General features: G+C 38.6%; 1 protein-coding gene across 6 annotated transcripts in view; it reads left to right on the top strand.

Annotated features, from left to right (window-relative positions):
• TRIM37 (tripartite motif containing 37) overlaps positions 1-21,058 on the top strand; it is a 145,603-nt gene that overhangs the window by 121,928 nt on the left and 2,617 nt on the right. For 5 of the 6 annotated variants that reach the window (XM_019431075.2, XM_019431074.2, XM_019431073.2 and 2 more), the window contains 2 exons: positions 6,813-6,923; positions 8,281-9,557. In XM_019431075.2, the coding sequence (XP_019286620.1) occupies positions 6,813-6,923; positions 8,281-8,363 (194 nt within the window). In that variant the 3' untranslated portion in view covers positions 8,364-9,557. Of the gene's footprint in view, positions 1-6,812; positions 6,924-8,280; positions 9,558-21,058 lie in introns of those variants that run through there. The other variant, XM_019431070.2, reaches the window with a different exon arrangement.

The raw sequence follows: 21,058 nt of genomic DNA, 5'->3' as shown, positions 1-21,058 counted from the left end.
CCCAGTAATATATAAGGAGCGATATGATATAAAGAGCTCAGCACTGAGTAAGAAAAGCTGCTGTAAGCATTCCAATCAACAGTGCCACAGAAGTACATCCTTGCAGTTTGTTGGGACCTAAACAGCTTGTTTACCGCTGGAGTTCCAGGATAGGCAGTGAGAAGAAAACTAATGGATGAGGCTGGAAGAAGGGAATACAGTGGACAAAAGGAGCTCTGAGCCTTTTGGAATCTACTTTGTGAGAGGAGGAGAGTGGGGCCTTGCTGCTGTGGTAATATTCTATCAGCAGAAGCAATTCTCAAGAAACCTTTATTCTTTATACTTACAAGCCTTGGTAGGAAGTCAACAAATGGGTTTGTCTTGTATCCGTGCTTAGGAGACACAAGGCTCTTATTTGAGCACAATACCTAAGAAAATTTTCTGTGTCAGATTACTGTGGGTAAGTCATTCAGTCTGTCTGTCTGTCTGTCTCTCAAATCTTCCTAAAGAAACTTTAAGGGGCGCCTGGGTGGCTCAGTCGGTTAAGCATCTGACTTTGGCTCAGGTCATGATATCATGGTCCGTGAGTTCGAGCCCCGCGTCAGGCTTTGTGCTGACGGCTCAGAGCTTGGAGCCTGCTTCAGATTCTGTGTCTCCCTCTGTCTCTGACCCTCCCCCATTCATGCTCTATCTCTCTGTGTCTCAAAAATAAATAATCATTTAAAAAAATAAAAAAAAAAAAGAAACTTTAAAATAAAGCATTGTTTGTGTTACTGGCTGGGAATTTGGGACTACCAAGGAGGTCTGTTAAATATATTTGCCCATCAATGAGATGGTCTTCTTAGACATGACAGGCATTAGAGCTTTTTTCTAAGTGGGACCATATGGGACAACCTTACATTAATCTTGTCATTAATGGCCTGATACTGAAAAGGTTGACACTACCCATATCCCTGTCAATGCTGCTGCCAGTTGATACCCTCCCTGCAGAATTCTTGTAGGTAGACCAGTGTCTTCCTTGTGCAGTTTAAGACTGGAGAGAATATGCTCTGATTGAGCTCCTATTGAAGTAGCACAAATCTCTTTCAGTTAAGTCAAGGCTGTCAATATATCCATCCCAGGGAAAAGCCATGACATGCCTGTTACAAATCTTACTGGCAACCTAAGAGAGAAATACAGTTTGATACTCCAGCATAACTGATCCCTTTTGGGATATCGGTTAAGAGATTTTTATGTAAGTTAACAAAAACTCAATTCGCTTAAACAAAAAGGAAGGTATACTGTCATATTAACATGAAGTCTCACATAACTGTGGTAGGGCAGTTTCAGGGTTGGAAAACTTAGATGTTCAGTGTTCTCAAGAACTCATTTTTTCCCCATCTTCCCCATCAGAGCACCTTAACATCCTCTTATATCTCATTAATCACTGGCAGAAAAAGGAAACTTGGCAAAGTCTATAAACATTTGGTTCTCCTCCTTGACCCATTCCATGTGGCCATATGGAAGAGGGAAGACCAAACAGCATTGAGGTTCTGTATTAGAAAGGAGTGAGGCAGTGGTGCCCAGTGGCTTAGTTGGTTAAACATCCAGTTCTTGATATTGGCTCAGGTCATCATCTCATGGTTCACGGGTTCAAGTCTGTTTTGGGCTCTGCACTGACAGCGTTGGAGCCTGCTTGGGATCCTCTGTGCCCCTCTCTTGCTTACTCTCTTTCAAAAAATAAATAAACATTAAAAAAAAAGAAAAGAGTGAGGCAGGTAAAACATTAGTGTCTGTTGCACCAAGTGGTTAATATATTTCCTAAGCATCTGAAATTTGAGCACCCATCAATAAGGGAGTTAGAACTAAAAGTACAGTACTAACAGTACTAAGCATATAGTGGATGCTCAAAAAATGTGGTAGGTGATATAAAAATATCCTACTTCAAATTTCACTGTAAGATGCAGATTTTGTTTTCTGCATTTAACATCTCTGTGGCATCTTACATTTAATGGTATCTTATAATTACTATCAATGAAAGCCAGTTTTCTGAAAACCTATAAACACCTGGTAAGATTAAGAAAGGTCAAGTATTCCGACTTCTTAGAGTTGGTAAAATATCACTAATTTACTTAGGTAGGCAGTGGGTAGACATTGCAATATACGGGGCAAGGCACAGCATATAGCTTGTGGTCTGTTGACTGACAGCAGCTAATTTCATTTTTAAAAACAATGAAAGTGTTGGACCTTATGTTCACTCCCTCTCACTTATTTAAAAAAATTTTTTTCTTAAGTTTACTTACTTATTTTTGAGAGGTGGGGGGAGAGAATCCCAAGCGGGCTCCACACTGTCAGCAAGGAGCCCGATGCAGGGCTCAAACCCACAAACCATGAGGTACCAAGAGTCAGGCGCTTAATTGGCTGAGCCACCCAGGTGTCCCTCCCTCTCACTTATTTAAAAAAAAAAAAAAAAAATTTTTTTTTTTTTAATGTTTATTTAGTTTTGAGAGAGAGAGACAGAACCCAAGTGGGGAAGGGGCAGAGAGAGAGGGAGACACAGAATCTGAAGTAGGCTCCAGGCTCTGAGCTGTCAGCACAGAGCCTGACGTGGGGCTTGAACCCACCGACCATGAGATCATGACCCAAGCCAAAGTTGAATGCTTAACCGACTGAGACACCCAGGTGCCCCCCTTCCCTCTCACTGATTGCAATGATTTGTGCAGGACCTGTTGACCCAGTATTGGGTATGGCCAACTATTAAGCTAGAGGTCAGGAGACCAATTTTGCTTTCTCATTACATTCACAAAGCTAGGGAACGTTCTTAAGTGTTCGTGGCCCTGTCTGGTACTATATAAATAAATAATAAGTTTATACTATACTTCATAGGAATCCAGTGAGTGGTATTCTAAGAAATAGGAAGTTTGGGGACCAAAATAATTCCCAACTTTTAAAGATATATAATGAATAAAGAGTTTGAAAGATTTGGGGAATTCCTGAGAATCCAGAGAATGATTTCCTTGTTTGTGAATCTGTCAGGAATTCAGAAACACTAGTTCTAGATCAAATTTATGCCTTTGCCTGGAATTTCAACCCACTTGTATAGTGGGTTTTAGTATTTTCAGCAACAGTTCCGTGAAGGGCCACAAGGTGGAGGTGGTGCTTCATGGAAGTAGCTGGTTTGGTCTCTAAGGAAGAAGTATCGTACTTTGCTTTTTATAGCAGGAAAGTTTTAGTTCTCTTTGCTGAACAAGGAGATTTCAGAAATGTCCATACACCCAGCCTATGTCTTCTAAATATTTAAGGGAGAAATAGTACTACACAAAACTCTTCTTGGAAACAGAAGAGGAAGAATTCACTGGTAAAGCCATTTGGGGCTATAGTTTTCTTCGTTGGAAGTTCTTTTAACTACAAGTTGTATTTCTTTAGTAGGTAAAATACTTATTCAGGTGATCTGTTTTTACCTGAGTGATCTTTGGTAGTTTGTGTCTATCAAAGAATTTCTTCATCTCATTGATGTTCTTAATTTCATGAGCATAAAGTTGTTTATTATCATTTTAATGTCTGTAGAATCTGTTGTGATGTCCCCTGTTTTATTCCTGATATTAGTAATTTTGTTCTCTTTTTCCTTAGTCTCCTTAGAAGCTTTTCAATTTTATTGATGTTTTTAAAGAACTAACTTCTTGTGTCACTGATTTCTTTTTCTGTTGTTTCCTGCAAATTTTATTTTTGTTCTGTATTTCCTTTCTTTTATTTGCTTTAAGTTTATTTACTCTTTTTTCTGGTTTCTTAAAATAGATGCTTAGATTATTGAGACCTTTTACTTCTCTAATGTAAGCATTTAATGGTATAAATTTCCCTGTAAGCACTGCTATAGCCACATCTCCCAAATTTTGATATGTTGAATTTTTATTTTCATTCAATTTAGAATGTTTTATTAATTTTGGAAAAATTTCTGCTGTTTTCTCTTAATGCATTGTCTGTCCTTTGTTTTTCTTGCTATCTGTGGCAGTCTGTTTGACACAGTGGAACTATCACCATTTATCCCCTTATATTTTAACTGCTTTTTAATGATTTTCATTTTTCTATTTCTTTAATATTCTGTTTAATTTCCTTAGTTCTGTCTTTAAGTTTGCTAACCTCTTTTCCAACTTTGCTTAAATCTATTAATATTTTAATTTTAATGACTGTATCTTTCATTTCTAGAAAGTCTGTTTAGTAATTTTTTAAGTTTCCTTTCTCATATTAAACAGGTCCTTATTTTAATTTATGAAAAAATCATGGTATTGTCCTTATATTTGTGTATTTCGCTTGACTCATTTCAGGTGGATTGCCTGCCTTTTTTGTTTTGTAAATTTTAATTAGAACACACCTTTCTAAGAATCTTTTTCTGCCTCATCTACCCCTCCCCTGAAAACATCCCCCCCCCCCCCCCCCCCCCCCCCGCCGTGATAATTTATGACCTGGATTGTGGAACCTTCCCTCCAGAGAAGTTTTTTTGTTTTTTGTTTTTTAATGTTTTAAGAGTATTCACAAGCACTTCTATATCTGCTCTAAAGTCTTTGTTAGTTAGATACTTCCAGCATCTCATTCATTTCAGCATTGATGTTTGTTGATTGTCTTTTCCTAGGTCTTCATATGCTGAACTCATTTTGGATTGTATCCTGGATTCTTTTTTTTCTTTTTTAATCTGAAAGAGAGAGAGAGGAAACACGAGCAAGTGGGAGAGAGGGGCAGAGGGAGAGGGAAAGAGAGTCTTAAGCAGGATCCACGCTGGGCTCCCAACACAGGGCTCCATCCCATGACTCTGGGATCATGACCTGAGCCAAAATCAAGAGTCAGACACTCAACCGACTGAGTCACCCAGGCACCCCGTATCCTGGATATTTTTAATATGTTATGAGATTCCGGATCTTATTTAAATCTGACAGTTTGGGGCACCTGGGTAGCTCAGTCAGTTAAGCGTCCGACTTAGCTCAGGTCATGATCTCACGGTTTGTGAGTTCGAGCCCTGTATCGAGCTCTGTGCTGACAGTTCGGAGCCTACAGCCTGCTTCAGATTCTGTGTCTCCCTCTCTCTGCCCCTCCCTTGCTCCCTCTCTCTCTCAAACATAAATAAACATTAAAAAAATTTTTTTTTAATGTTAAATCTGACAGTTTGGTGGTGGTACTTCAAATTCTGGTCTACACCAATATACCTGTTCCTATTTACTTTTCAGTACCCTTAAAGAGCTGCTTCATGGATTCTGTCCAGGTTTTATAGCTTCATTTAGTGGGAAAGATGGAATGGAATGTACTTATTACTCCATCTTACCTAGAACCTTTACTCCAGAAGATTTTCCGTCTGCTTTATTCAAATAGCACTAGCTCCTGACCAATTTTTGTATTAATTTCCTGAGACTTAAACCTCAACTTTAAATCCCAAACCTAAATTAGGCACATAGGCCTTAGTTTGAATTCTGAGATCAGCTGAGCCCAGCAGAAACAGACAGGAGACTGTATTCCTATACCAGTAGGCAGACTTTTTCTAGTCCGTTCTTTCAATAAGAATTTTAGCTTTATGCAGGGAAATAAGTTTCAGTCATTCAACTCCCTTTCTGTGGTGGGTCCAAGGGAATATTAAAGATGTTCACATCTAAATCTTGGGTTTCTGTGGCATCTGACCTGTTAGTTTTCCCTACCTGTTTGTTTTGGTACCTGTGTATTTCTCTTCTTTTTTTTTTTTTTTTTTTTAACATTCATTTATTTTTGAGAGAGAGATACAGTGCAAGTGGGGGAGGGGCAGAGAGAGGGAGACGCAGAATCTGAAGCAGGCTCCAGGCTGTGAGCTGTCAGCGCAGAGTCCGATGTGGGGCCCGAACCCACAAGCCGTGAGATAATGACCTGACCCGAAGTTGGAGGCTTAACCAACTGAGCCACTCAGGCACCTCTCTCTTCTTTCTTTTAAATGGGCTGTTCATTAACATACCTTTTTTTATATTTTCTTTAGCATGTATAAGGGCTTATAGCAGGAAGATTTCCAGATTTTCTTGGTCACTATCTTGTTGAAAGAGAAGCACTTTCTATAGAATTCTTCTTTTTCTTTTTTCTTGTTTTAAGTTTATTTATTTATTTATTTTGAGACAGAGAAAGGGAAAGCACAAGTAGGGGAGGGGGTAGAGAGAGGAGGAGAGAGAATCCCAAGCAGGCTCCACACTGTCAGCTCAGAGCCCAACAGGGTGCTCAAACTCACAAATTGTGAGATTATGACCTGGACTGAAATCAAGAGTCAGATGCCTAACTGACTAAGCCACCTGGGTGCACTTAGAATATTTCGTTTAAGAGTCAGTTGATGTACGTAAAAACAAAATTGGAGGCCGAAATGGGATAGTAACTCATTTATTGCTAAGAGTTTTTGGAATTTCTTATATACACGCATATGTGTAAGTATAACCGTGTATTTATATAACATTTATATGTTTTAGGCTAGAAACGATTACATCTATATTGAATCAGGATTAAAAGTTTCTATTATCTCTTATGACTCTAGAAAAAACTGTTTGCTTTGGAAAAAATATTCTCAATATAATGAAATTAATACTGGTTTCAAATTACTGCTTGCAGGTACTTTCCACTACTTGTGGAAAGGGCAATTTTAATCTTTGAGAACAAAAATAAAACCACTGCTCTAAATAACTAATGAGAACTGAGGTTTGTGTGGTTACTTTTTTATTTGTTTTGTTTGGTGTCTTCCATTGTCTTGGGATCTAGGGTAAAATTCAGTAGGAATCTCAGTTTAGTGGGCGAGGAGACTTTGTTTTCCTTTCACTAGCAGTGGTTTCATTTCAGAAACATGTTCTCCCCTTCTTTCATGCCAGGAATGAGTAGTGACAGTGATATTGAATGTGACACTGAGAATGAGGAGCAGGAAGAGCACACCAGCATGGGAGGATTTAACGACTCTTTCATGGCACAGCCCCCAGATGAAGGTGCGGCACATGGTCTCATTTCACAGAGATTAATAAAACCATCTCTTCTGCTGCTATTGCTGCTGCTTCTTTTGCTTCTGCTGCTGCTTCTCTGCTGTTTCTGCTTCTTTTTCTTTTTTAATTATTGTCTTTTGTGAAACAATATTCTATGGGGTAAACTAAATGGTGAGTACTGAAAAAATGTGCTAGGTACTGTTTAGTCAGATACCTGCTGGATACTACTTAATGGAACGGGATCTGCAACCTGCTCTAGTGTATAGCCTGTAACCTAAGAATAGCATTTATGTTGTACAGAGCTTTTAAAAACAAAAACAACACTGAGAAGACTTTTCCATAGAGGCAGTCTGTAGCCTACAATACCTAAATATTTTCTATCTGCTCTTTCATAATAAGAAAATGCTTATCAACCCCTGGGGAGGGTTCAGATGTTATTAGATGTTAGTAGCCTAGCTTAATAAGGAAACTTTTTAAAAGATTTTTTTTCTGACTTCTTAGAAATGCATTTAGTTTATGGAAGCATCATTTTTTAAATTTCCTCTTCCTCCCAAAATAGTTTTAGGAATAAAACTCACTGAGATAAAGTCATTGTTAGTATTTTTGTTTTGTTTTAGGAATACCACATAATGATTTGATAGTATGTATGTATTGGGAAATGATTAACACAGTAAGTTTAGTTAACATCCATCACCCATTATTAATATTTTATCCAGAGACTTTAATGATCAGTCTTAGCATTCCTCTGCAAGATTTCCTGGAATGGCAACATTGTTAGGCTTATGCCAGTTTTTGGCATTACAATTTTACAGATTTCCCTGAAGTTCTAGTTTTTTTTGTTTTTTGTTTTTTGTTTCCAAAATAGAGCTGAGCAGTTGATGGTTTTTAGGTATTATGACACTGTTAGTAATTTTCTATTTCTGAAAGAAGCAGCTAGATTTTGGGCACGTTATTTTGAGTGCTGATGGGTTTTTTAGTGATATTTGCATGTGCAATTTAATTTGCCTTAAGATACATTTTAATGTTTACAAAGTCAGTCTTCAAAGTATATACATCATCATCATTTCCTGTTCCTTTCTTCAGCTGCTCCCACAGTGTCCCCAGGAGAACAAAGTTAGGCAGTGACTTTCATCTTCTAATTATGGGTATTACACATTTTACTTTTTCTTGTTTTTTTTTTTTTTTTCCTTTGTGCTTGCTTATACCTGATTCAGATAACAAATTTTCTATGAAGACAGAGGTTTGTCTACAACCCATGAATCTTTGTCACTTAACTAACATGCTTAGGAAGATCACTTAAAGACATGGAAAAGAAAATACTGGTCTTTAAAAACTGTTATCTGCTTTTAATTTTTTATATTAGATACGCATTCCAGTTTTCCTGATGGTGAACAAATAGGCCCTGAAGACCTCAGCTTTAATACTGATGGAAACAGCGGAAGGTAATTTTCAAATCCAGAGAACTGACTTGCAAGCTACCTTGACCCTGAGATTTGCTTTAGTTGGTGCTCAATTTGTCATCGGTCAGATAATCAGATTTGGTCTTATTTTTTTCATCATCTCTACCTGAAATAGTATTTCTGAAACTTTAGAAAGTAGCACAATTGTAGTATATGACATTAGTACACAGGACAAAATTAGCAGTGTGGGAAGAATTTTGTGTAATGTAATGAATTAACAGTGTAGTCCTCAATTAATTTAGTAAATCAGTATATTCCTAAAAGGCAGTTTGTCTCCTGCAGTAGAAAGGTGGTTAACTGCCGGACAGTGTACGTAGAGACCGTGCATGCGCTCAGTAACTTGCTCAGTCTCGGTACCCCTCTATCCTTGGCTAGATTCTCAGTTGTGTTTAAATGACCACTTTATAGTTTGGGTTTTAATCATAGTTTATAGCTTCATTAGTGCCTGTAAATTAGGGAAGAGAAAAATTACTTATGTATAGATTCTGCCCTGTAGATACTTTATGTGAATAAATAAAGCAAAAGTAGACTGAATCTCCTCTTTGGAGTATGTTGGCTGACTAAAAGTTAATTTATTTATCTTTTCTTGTTTGTTCAGGTGTAGACACACTGATTAATGGCATAATCTTTCTATTATATGACTTTTACATACAGAATTTTAAATGAGTTAAGTTCATGTGAATTGGTCATGTTCCATATGAACACATGGAAGATCATTTACAATTATTTCAGTTTTTCCTGCCTTTTATTAAACAGCTGTAGTGCAACAAGTAGTTTACAGCCCTCTTGTCTCTTTTATTTTCATCAGTTGGACATTGTTTTCAGTGTCAATATGTTTAAAGATTCCTACACATTGCACAGTGGTTTACATGAAACTGTGGTATAATGTTTACTTTCATACTTAATTAGCCCAAAATAATTGCCAAACTTTCCATTGTGCTCCTGGATTTGTGTTTGAGCTGCTATAGCATTTGTGAAAAAATACACTGAAAGTTGGTAAGAGACTATTGAAGAAGCATGAATATAATACATGTGAGAGGCACCTCCTCTACTTATATTTTACTTAATGAAGATTGTTTGCTTTTCCATGTCTAATGTCTTGCCAAATTCTGTGATTCATGGTTGGCTTTTGTTCAAAACAGGTCGCACTTTTTGTTAATAAAATGAACTTGAGAAAATATTATGCCTCTGCAATTTATTAAAAGTGGGACAGGAAGTCCCCCACCCTTTTTTTTCCTATTCACATTGCCTGTGTACAGTTGAGGCTGTTAAGCTCTATAGACTGTTAGTAGTAAATGCATGAGGAAATTAAGACTTACTTATATTTTATACTCTTACACTCTTGGTAATATATATGATTGCTTTTTCTCCTTAAAAGCTAGTTGGAGGGGCGCCTGGGTGGCTCAGTCAGTTAAGCATCTGACTTCAGCTCAGGTCATGATCTCACGGTTCATGAGTTTGAGCCCCACGTCAGGCCCAGTGCTGACAGCTCGGAGCCTGGAGCCTGCTTCAGATTGTGTGTCTCCTTCTCTCTCTCTGCCCCTTCCCCACTCATGCTCTGTCTCTCTCTCTCTCAAAAATAAATAAACATTTAAAAAAAATTTTAAAGTTAGTTGGAAATATTTAAGTACTGTATTCATATGAGAAGTAAAAATTTAGCATTCACTTACTAACATGATAGTGTTGGTGTAGTGTCATGTAGTTATTAGGTAGTTTATCATGCAGTGCTCTAAAACATAACTAATACAATCTTTAACACATTTCAGTATCTCTTAGATAGAAATGTTTTTCGGTTTATCACATTTTGTTGACATTTTTTTAATCTGACTTTTTGTTAACCTCTATACTGCATTGTAATAGATGAAGATATAAAGTAACAATTTTACACCTTTAGTGTTGAGGGCAAACCATTGTACGGATTGATTAGATTTTTTTTTTTTTTAAGTTTATTTATTTTTGAGACAGAGAGAGACAGAGCATGAACGGGGGAGGGTCAGAGAGAGAGGGAGACACAGAATCGGAAGCAGGCTCCAGGCTCTGAGCCATCAGCCCAGAGCCCGACACAGGGCTTGAACTCACGGACCGCGAGATCGTGACCTGAGCCGAAGTCGGACGCTTAACCGACTGAGCCACCCAGGCGCCCCGAGTAGATTTTTTTTTTAATGAGGTTCATTAGTTGGAACCTGCAAACACAAATATGTTTGACTACTTTGAATCTCTCACTGTTAGCAGCTCTTTCTTCACTTTTATTTGATATAGAACTCCGTGTTTTCCTGTGTATCTTTATAATTTTATTTATTTTTAAAATATGGGAAACTACATGTGGTTAAGAACTAAGAGAAGCCTGAGAGTAGACTGCTCATTTGGGAAAATTTACTTGTAAAGCTTCTAGCACACATGATTTAATCATGAGATTCTCTTAGGTCATTAATCTACAGGGTAGCATTTTGAGGTATCTCTCTCTCATTTATTGGGAGGAGGTATACTTTTTTTTTTTTAAGTAGGCTTCATGCCCAGTGCAGAGCCTAAAGTGAGGCTTGAACTCACAACCCTGAGATCAAGACCTGAGCTGAGAACAAAAGCCAGATGTCTAATTTACTGAGCCACCCAGGCGTCTGGATATACTTTTTAAAATCATAGATGTTCTTAACCTTTGCTCTTAATTTTCATGACCTTGCAGTTTTTTTAGTGAGTGGATTCCCTAGAATAACATAGTGATATTTGGATCATGGTACATTTTTGTCTTAAGTATTTTTCTAGCTCTTCTGATGCTTTCAGGCTATGTATAAAAACAATCAGGAGTGCTCTCCTTATTTTGGATAAGTTGAGAGCTGGTTTAGACCATTTTATTTAAAAAAATTTTTTTTTTATATTTTGAGAGAGAGTGCAGGTGCTAGTGGGGGAGGGGCAGAGAGAGGGAGAGAGAGAATCTCAAGCAGAGCCTCACGTGGGGCTCGATCTCACAGACCCAAAGATCATGATCTGAGCTGAAGTTGAGTTAGATGCTCAGCTCACTGAGCCACCCAGGTTCCCCATAATTTTTTTTTTTTTTTTTTCCTTTTTTTAAAAATATGGGGCTTCAACTCACGACCCTGTGATCAAGATCAGAACTGAGATCAAGAATCAGAGGTGCCTGGGTGGCTCAGTTGGTTAAGTGTCCAATTCTTGATTTCTCCTTAGGTCATGATCTCACAGTTTGCGGGATCAAGCCCTGCATCAGGCTCCACAGCTGGCGGCACAAAGCCTGCACGGGATTTGCTCTCTCCCTATCCCTCTGCCCCTATCCCACTCATGCTGTCTCTTTCTGGAAAAAAAAAAAAAAAAAAGAGGGTGTTTGGGTGGCTCAGTCAGTTAAGCATCCGACTTCAACTCAGGTCATGATCTCGTGATTTGTGAGTTTGAGCCCCAGGTCGGGCTCTGTGCTGACAGCTCAAAGCCTGGAGCCTGCTTCAGATTCTGCGTTTTCCGTCTCTCTGCCCCTACCCCACTCTCACTGTGTCACTCTCAAAAGTAAACATTGGAAGAGGAAAAAAAGTCAGACATTTAACCCACTGAGCCACACAGGCAACTGAAACCCTTTTAAATTGGTAGGATTTCAGTTTACTTTGATAGCAAGATTATTTTCGGTTGTTACAGTTGTAGGAAAATTGGAAAGTATTTGGTTCTTTACACTTGCACAAAAACTTTGTAGGGAAAATATTTGAGCTTAATTGTTGTATTCTCATGTATTTTAGGAAGCTAACTTATTCGTATATTCTGAGTCCATATTTAAGAATAAAGTCTATCTCTTGAAAAGCAAAAAATGCAAGGTTCTAAAGAAATGATATTGAACCTGCCCTCCTGGTATAAAATTCTCTGTTTTGTAATTAAAGTCGGAAACATGTTGTACCAAAAACCAAGAACTAACTGGTAGGTAACTAAAGGACAGAATGAGTACTCAAAAGCAGTTCCATTATGGTGAAGAAAATGATGCCTATTTTGTTGGGCTCCAGTTCACTTCAAGTAATTTTGTTTGTGAATTATAAAATGATAAGAAATAGGCAGCATATATAAATTTTCAGTCCATTGAGAAAAATGGGATTCAGTTAACAAGTGTCTGCCATTCTCTCTAGGTAGACAACTACTGTCCTTGAGCCAAATCCCTACGGCTGTTTATTTTTGGAAACAAAGTGGTTTTGGAACATATTAATATCCATTCATTTATAGTTTGTCAGTGACTGCTTTTGCCGTACAAAGGCAGAGCTGAGTACCCGCTAAGGAAACCTGTTGGCTCCAGAGCCTCAAATATTTACTCTCACACCCTTTACAGATAACAATTGCTGGCTTCTGCTCTGTTGATATTAATGGGAACTTCATGGTTTTTTTAGTATAGAACGTTTATGTTTGAAAAAGCATGATTTTTAAGTCAAAAAGGTGAACATTTGATTAGTTTTGTGTTTACTTTTGTGTGGGGTACTGTCCTGTTCTAGAATCATAAGAAGGCTGAAAGGGGCACCTGGGTGGCTCAGTTGGTTTAAACATCTAACTCTTGGTCTTGGCTCCAGTTATGATCTAATGGTTTATGAATCCGAGCCCCACTTCACGCTTTGTGCCGTCAGTGCAGAGTCTGCTTGGGATCCTCTCTCATTCCATTGCTCTTGAAGACCAAACGATTTCAAAGGTGAAGGACCTGTTAGCATTTAGTAGTGCTGGATCTTTTTTTTTTTTTTTTTTTTTTTTTAATGTTTGTTTATTTTTGAGAGAATACGAGCGGGGGAGGTGCAGAGATGGAGGGAGACACAGAAATGGAAGCAGGCTCCAGCCTCTGAGCTATCAGCATAGAGCCTGACACAGGGCTCGAACTCACCAACCACAAGATCATGACCTGAGCCAAAATCAGACGCTTAACCACCTGAGCCTTCCAGGCACCCCAGTAGTGGGATCTTTGAAAAATATAATTACTTTCCCAAATTCTAGTCATGTTATATAGTAAGTCTGCACTGAATTCCTCAGTGGTGCCAGGAAATCTTCCCTCTTCCTTGGGGTGATATGTCTGCTTTGGCTATGCTAGACTTTAGGTAGCAGTAAGAGGAGGGGAAGGCATAGGAGAAGGTACCAGTTCCTTTTCCCTCTTCGCATTGGTTGTTCATGATCTGGTCTGCAAGAGCAGTCCCCCCCCTTTCACTCCCATTCTCCTACATGTAGCTGTCATCACCTGCAGTCTGTGCAAATCATGAGTAGTGGACATAAATTTCCAATGAGTTCCTCTACGGTGCTTCTACTTTCTGGCACTTTGTGTATCTTTTAAGTCTTTTCCTTCCACCATTACCTTGTTTCACTATTTTTTTTTTTTTTTTAAGTAAACTCTACCACCAACTTGGGGCTTGAACTCATGACCCCAGGTCAAGAATCCCTTGCTCTACCATCTGAGCTAGCAAGTGCCCCCAGTATTTAGTATTTTTATTTCGTGTTTCTTTCCTAGAAAATTTCTTCTTAATGAATGTTTTCTCTTAAGCCAAAGGATATAGCAGTTAATGCTTGCAGTGTGCACAGACATGGTTTCTGGACAGCTTTGACCAACTGTGTCATTGAATCCTTAAGTAACCGTTGAGGTAGATGATTTGTGTGTCCTACCCATTTGTCAGAGAAACATGCAGTTTAGGGAGGTTAGGTGATTCTCTGAAGGTTCCACACCACTGGCAAGGATGGAATGAATTGCTGGTCTGGTACTTTTTTTAGTTCTTCACACTTGAACCAAATCCAGCATTTTTATACCTAATAATTTTAAAGCTCCAGATTTTCCTATTTTTTTTAACTTTTTATTTTGGGGTAATTTTAGATTTACAAAGAGATACAAAAGTCCTGACAGAGTTCCCATATACCCATCATGCAGCTTTTACTCAGCTTCTGCTTTTGTTAACATCTATAACTGTAGAATAGTAATCAAAACTAGGAAATTAGTCTTGTTTACAGTACTGTTAACTACAGAATTTATTCAGATTTCACCAGTTAATTTATTTTTTAATGTTTATTTTGGGAGAGAAAATGCACACATGTGAGCAGGGAGGTGAAGGGCAGAGATAAAGGGAGAGAGAGAATCCCAAGCGGCTCTGTGCTATCAGCGCAGGGCCGGAAGCAGGGCTCCATCCCACAAACCACGAGATCATGACCATAGCTGGTATCAAGAGTTGGCTGCTTAACTGATTAAGCCGCCCAGACACCCCCCCAGTTATTGTATTAATGTCCTTTTTCTGTTCCAGGATCCAGTCCAGCATCCCACATTGCGTTTAGTTGTCATGTTTCTTTAGTATCCTCTGGTCAGTGACAGTTCTCAAGTCTTTCCAGTTTTTCATGACCTTGATATTTTCCAAGAGGACCAATTATTTTATAGAATGTTCCCTTATTTGGGTTTGTTTGATATTTTCTCATATTTAACTGAGATTAAGCATTATTGGGAAAACTACCACAGATGTGATAATGCCCTTCTCATTGCAGTGTATCAGGGGCTATATATAGTGCAGGTATTTATTATTGATGACACTAATCTTGATTAGGTGGTCAAGTTGGTGTTTGCCGGGATTCACACTATTTATTTACAGTTTTTCCCTTTGTAATTACTAAATATTTGAGGCAAATACTCTTTCTGCTTAAACTCTTACTACCTTTAGCACCTACTGGTGGATCTTGCCTACAACAATTATGACTGCAGTGTTCTAATTGTTTTCTATTTCCCTGTTCCTTATGCATTTATTATTAGAATTTTGTAAGGAAAAGTCCCTTCTTTCCCATTTAGCTTTTTATTCGACCACTTATTTGTATCAGTGTGCACTCATGGATATTATTTTATTCTTTATGATCCAATATGTCATTATTTTAAAGTTCAGTTCTAGTTTTGGCTATCGGAAGCTCTTTCAGGTTAGCTTTTGTATCCTTTTGGTATGTTCCTTCCTCCTCCTTTCCCTCTTCTCCCCCCACAAGATGCTCCAGGCTTATCTTGTCTTTCCTCTGCCTCTTTTTATGGACAGTGGTATTTAAAAAGTAAGATTGGGGTGTTAAGGTGTGCGTGTTGTTTCTGGAGTGTCACTGCTTCTAGTCCTTATCAATGGAGAGAATAGGAAACCACCTGTATACTTAGTCATGCGAACGTCTCTACGTCTTTGTATATGTATGTATATGCAAATATGTTTTAAGAAGATAAATCATGAGTCTGTAATTGATGCCTACAACACCAGTCCCAACTCCATAGTGCTCATTATAGCCTCCCCTTTTATTATAGCTTTCTCTAACAGCCTGTCTCTCATTAGCTATAGTATATTTATTTTTTAAATGTTTATTTATTGGTTTTGAGAGAGGGTGTGTGTGTGAGCAGGAGAGGGGCAGAGAGAGAATCCCACGCAGACTCTGCACTGTCAGCACAGAGCCCAATGTGGGGCTTGATCCCACCAATCACAAGATCTCGACCTGAGCTCTGAAATCAAGAATTGGACATTCAACCAACTGAGCCACCCAGGCGGCCCAGCTACACTATATATACTTACTTGTTTAACTGTAATATATAAACCAAGTAGTTTCGGAACTGTTGACCTACCTATACCTTTGTGAGGAACAAGTTTACCAACTACAGGGCAGTGCTGGTGTAAATTTACAGTTTTTTGTTTTTAGCCTTCAGTATCCTGTCATTTTCCCAAAGTTATTTAGGTCCTAAGATTCAGAGTTACATTCATTCTTTTCTGCACCATCCTCTTCATTGTGATTAAATGATTCATTTGTGATAAAGTAAGATTCATCTGTTATAGCCTGCATTTTGTCCTCCCCACATATCCTGGTTGATTTCTAAATTTACACACATTAAAATTTAGTCTTTGTGGTACAGTGCAGTTCTGTGGGTTTTGACAAATACAGAGTTGTGTATCTGGCACCATAATAACTGCATAAAACAGTTCAGTTACCCTCAGAGTTCCCTTGTGTTAAGTAAATCCTTCCCACTGCCCCCCACAACTCCTGGCAACCATGATCTGTTCTCTGTCCTTTTAATTTTCCCTTTACCAGAGTGTCATAGCCTTTCACTTAGCAAAATGCATTGGGTTTCATCCATGTTGTATGAATCAGCACTTCCTTTATTGCTGAGTAGTAGTTCACTGTATGGGCGTACCACTGTTTATTTACCCATTGAAGGACATTTGGGTTATTTCCAGTGATTATGAATCTTATAAACATTTGTGTGTAGATTTTTGTGTGAACATGAGTTTTCATCCTCTAGAGTAATATATGCCTTGGAATGGGATTGCTGGGTGTGTGATAAAGATCTGGCTGGTCTTTGTCTCTGGTTCCTGGGGTGCATACTCCGTGGAATGTCCTGAATGATAGAATTGTCTTTGTTATTTATGGTGGGTCCTGATAGCTTATGCTAATGAGATCATTCAGGATGGGGTCTGGCATGTTAGAAAGACTGATCATGTGATTAGAGGATTGGGGTTCATAGTCACTTGATATCAGCCTGAATAGTTCAGGCTCATTGCCAGTGAGTCTGTCATGCTTACTTTATGAAATCCCAATAAAATCTCTGCATACTGAAGCTCAGATGAGCTTCCCCAGTAGGCAGTACTCTGTATTGTCATCCATAGTTGTTTCGGGAAGATAAAATGCTCTGGTGGGGCACCTGGGTGGCTCAGTCGGTTGAGCGTCCGACTTCGGCTCAGGTCATGATCTCACAGTTCATGAGTCTGAGCCTTGCGTCGGGCTCTGTGCTGACAGCTCAGAGCCTGGAGCCTGCTTGGGATTCTGTGTCTCCCTCCTTCTCTCTCTGCACCTCCCCTGCTCATGCTCTGTCTCTCTCTGTCTCAAAAATAAATAAAAACATTTAAAAAAAGACTTTTTTAAATGCTTTGGTCACAAGGAAGCTTCACATTGGGACTCTCCTAGACCTGACTGTATGCATCTTTTCTTTTGCCTGGTTTTGATCTTTTGTATAATAAAACTATAAGTATTTCCCTAAGTTCTATGAGTTGTTCTAGCAATTGTCAAACCTGAGGGTCATTCAGGACATTCCAAAGAGTATGTATCCTTGGATACCTACTTTTCCAGAAGTGGCACTGCCATTTTACATTACTAACAGCAACATGTGAGAGTTCTAGTTGGATCTTACAGACACTTGGTACTGTCAGCACTTTTTAATTTTAGCCATTCTAATAAGTGATACTGGTTTTGCTAATATTTTGCTGAGGATTTTTTCATCTATATGCAAGAAGGATATTGGTATGTATAGTTTTCCTGTCTTCATTCTATTTGGTATCAGAGTAATGCTGACCTTAAAAAATTAATCTTTTCTGGAAGAGAATTATAGAATTGGTGTTATTTATTCCTTAAATGTTTGGTAGAATTTACCAGTGAAGGCATCTGGAAGAGATTTGTTTTTCCTAGGTGTGTGTTTCGAGTATTTATCCTGCTATATATTCTGTGAGCTTCCTGGATCTACGATTTGATGTCTGTGATTTAAATTTTTGGAAATTTTCTTGCTATTATTCAGATATTTCTTCTGCCCTATCTTTCTCTTCTCCTTTTAGGATTCCAATTATATGTATATGTTAGACTGATATTGTCCCACAGCTCTTATATGTTCTCTTCTGGGATTATTTTGTTTTCATTTTTCCTTCACTGTGTGTGTGTGTGTGTGTGTGTGTGTGTGTGTGTGTGTGTGTGTGTGTTTCAGTTAGGGTAATTTACGTTGATTTATCTTTAAGTTTACTGATCTCTCCTCAGCACTGTTCAATCCACTGATGAGCCAGTCAAAAGCATTCATCATCTCTATTACAGTACTTTTCATTTCTAGCATTTTTATTTATAGTTTCTCTTTGCTAAAACCACCTATAAGATCTTGCATATGTTGTCCACCATTTCCATAACATATTAACCATAGTTTAAAATTTTTTTTAATGTTTATTTATTTTTGAGAGAGCACTCAAGTGGGAGAGGGGCAGAGAGGGAGGCAGACACAGAATCCGAAGCAGGCTCCAGGCTCCGAGCTACCAGCACAGAGCCCAACATGGGGCTTGAATTCATGAGCTGTGAGATCATGACCTGAGCCAATGCTTAGCTGACTGAGCCACCCAGTCACCCCTAGCCTTAATTATTTTAAATTCTCTGTCCCAAAATCTTGGTCCTATCAGTCTGCTTCTTCTTTCCTTTCCTTTTTTATTTTTTAATGTTTGTTTATTTTGAAAGAGTGCAAGGGTAGGGAGTGCAAGAGTAAGAGTGCAGAGAGAGAGAGGGAGAGAGAAAATCCCAAGCAAGCTCCATGCTGCCACTGCAGAGCCTGATGCGGGGCTTGATCCTACAAACCCATGAGATCATGATCTGAGTCAAAATCAAGAGTTGGATGCTTAACCTGCCCGCAGAAGTCAGTGCTTCTTTTTTGTTTTTGTTTCAGAATTGTGTATTTTTTAAATTGATACATAGTCGATACACAGTGTACAACATAGTAATTCAACATCTCCATACATTATGCTGTATGTTCACAAGTGACAGAGCTACCATCTGTCCCCATACAACACTATTACAATACCACCAATTGCATTCCTTACGCTGTACCTTTTATCCCTGTGACTTATTTATTCCATAACTGGAAACCTAGATCTCCCACTCCCCTTCACCGATGGCCATACTACCCTCTTCTCTGGCAACCGTCAGTTCTCTGTATTTATGGGTCTGTTTCTGCTTTCTGTTTTTTAGATTGCACATATAAATGAAATCATATGGTATTTGTTCTCTGGCTTACTTCATTTAACATGATATCCATTGTACATCCATGTTATTGCAGATGGCAAGACTGCAACCCTTTTTATATCTGTGTAGTATTCCTGTGTGTGTGTGTGTGTCACATCTTTTTTATCCAATCATCTGTCAATGGACAGACACTTGGGTTGCTTCCCTATCTTGGCTATTGTAAATAGTGCTGCAGCAAACAGGAGTGTATGTATCTTCTTGAATTAGTGTTTCATTTCTTTTGGGTAAATACCCAATAGTGGAATTACTGGATCACATGGTAATTCTATTTTACATATTTTATTTTTTTTTTAAGTAATCTCTACACCCACTGTGGGGCTTGAACTCATGACCCCAAGATCAAGAGTCACACACTTCTCCCAACTGAGCCAGCCAGGCACCCCAGTAATTCAATTTTTAGTTTTTTCTTAAAGTTTATTTTTCAGAGATCATGCAAGTGTGCGCACATGAGCAGGGAAGGGTGAGACAGAGAGGGAGACAGAGAATCCCATGCAGGCTCCACACGATGCAGAGCCCAGTGCAGGGCTCAAACCCACCGTGAAATCATGACCCGAGCCAAAATCAAGTCAGACACTTAACTGATTGATGGAGCCACCAGGCACCCAATTTTTCATTTTGGGGGGAATTTCCATTTTGTTTTCCACAGTGGCTACACCAGTTTACATCCCACCAAGCATGCACGAGGGATCCTTTTTCTCCACATACTTGCCAATATTTGTTATTTCTTATCTGTTTGATACTAGCTATTCTGATGTTATATATCTCATTGTGGTTTTGATTTGCATTTCCCTGATGATGAGTGATAATGGAGTATCTTCTCATGTGTCTTTGCCATCTGTATGTCATCTTTGTAATGTGTTTGGGTACTCTGCCAATATTTTATTCAGAATGTTTTCTTGATGTTTAGTTGTATACGTTCATTATATATTTTGAATATTATCCCTTTATCAGATATGTCATTTGTGAATATCTTCTCCCATTCAGGTTACCTTTTCATTTTGTTGATAGTTTCCTTCAATGTGCAAGTGCTTTTTATTTTAGTGAAGTCCCCATAGTTCACTTTTGCTTTTGCTCACCTTGCCTGAGGAGACAGATCTAGAAAAATGTTGCTAAGGCTCATGTTAAAGACATTATTGGGGCGCCTGGGTGGCTCAGTCGGTTAAGCGTCCGACTTCAGCTCAGGTCACGATCTCACAGTCCGTGAGTTCGAGCCCCGCGTCGGGCTCTGGGCCGATGGCTCAGAGCCTGGAGCCTGCTTCCGATTCTGTGTCTCCCTCTCTCTCTCTGACCCTCCCCCGTTCATGCTCTGTCTCTCTCTGTCTCAAAAATAAATAAACGTTAAAAAAAAAAAATTAAAAAAAAAAGACATTATTATTGCCTATGTTTTCTTCTAGGTTTTTGGTTTCAGGTGTCACATTTAGGTATTTAATCCATTTTGAATTTATTTTTGTGTACCATGTAAGAGTGACTGTGGTCCAGTTTTCTTACCACCATTTACTGAAGAGACTGATGTTTCCCTCTTGTATAGTTTTACACCTCCTTTGTCACACATCGACTGGGTTTCTGGGCTTGCTCTGTTCTCTTCCACTGATCACTAGGTCTATTTTTATGCCAGTATCAGTACGATACTGGTTTTGGTTACTACACCTTTGTAGTATAGCTTGAAATCTGGGATTGTGATACTTCCAGCTTTGTTCTTTCTCAGGACTGCTTTGGCTGTTAAGGGTGGCTGGTTCTGATGATTGCTTCACTCTTCAGAATACATTTTTTTTTTCATATGGTTCTGTATAGTTTGTTGAAAGTGACATATCATATGTAGGGCAGTAGATAGTTTGGAGAATTGTTTTTACATCTAAACACAGCAGGCCTTTCCTCCTGCTTATTAGACTTGTATAGCAGAGTCTGAATTAATCTAGGTTA

Source organism: Panthera pardus, unplaced genomic scaffold (assembly GCF_024362965.1).
Source record: "Panthera pardus isolate Hobbes unplaced genomic scaffold, ASM2436296v1 HiC_scaffold_3, whole genome shotgun sequence".
NCBI classification, from domain to species: Eukaryota; Metazoa; Chordata; class Mammalia; order Carnivora; family Felidae; genus Panthera; species Panthera pardus.
This window is presented reverse-complemented; position numbering and strand designations above follow the sequence as displayed.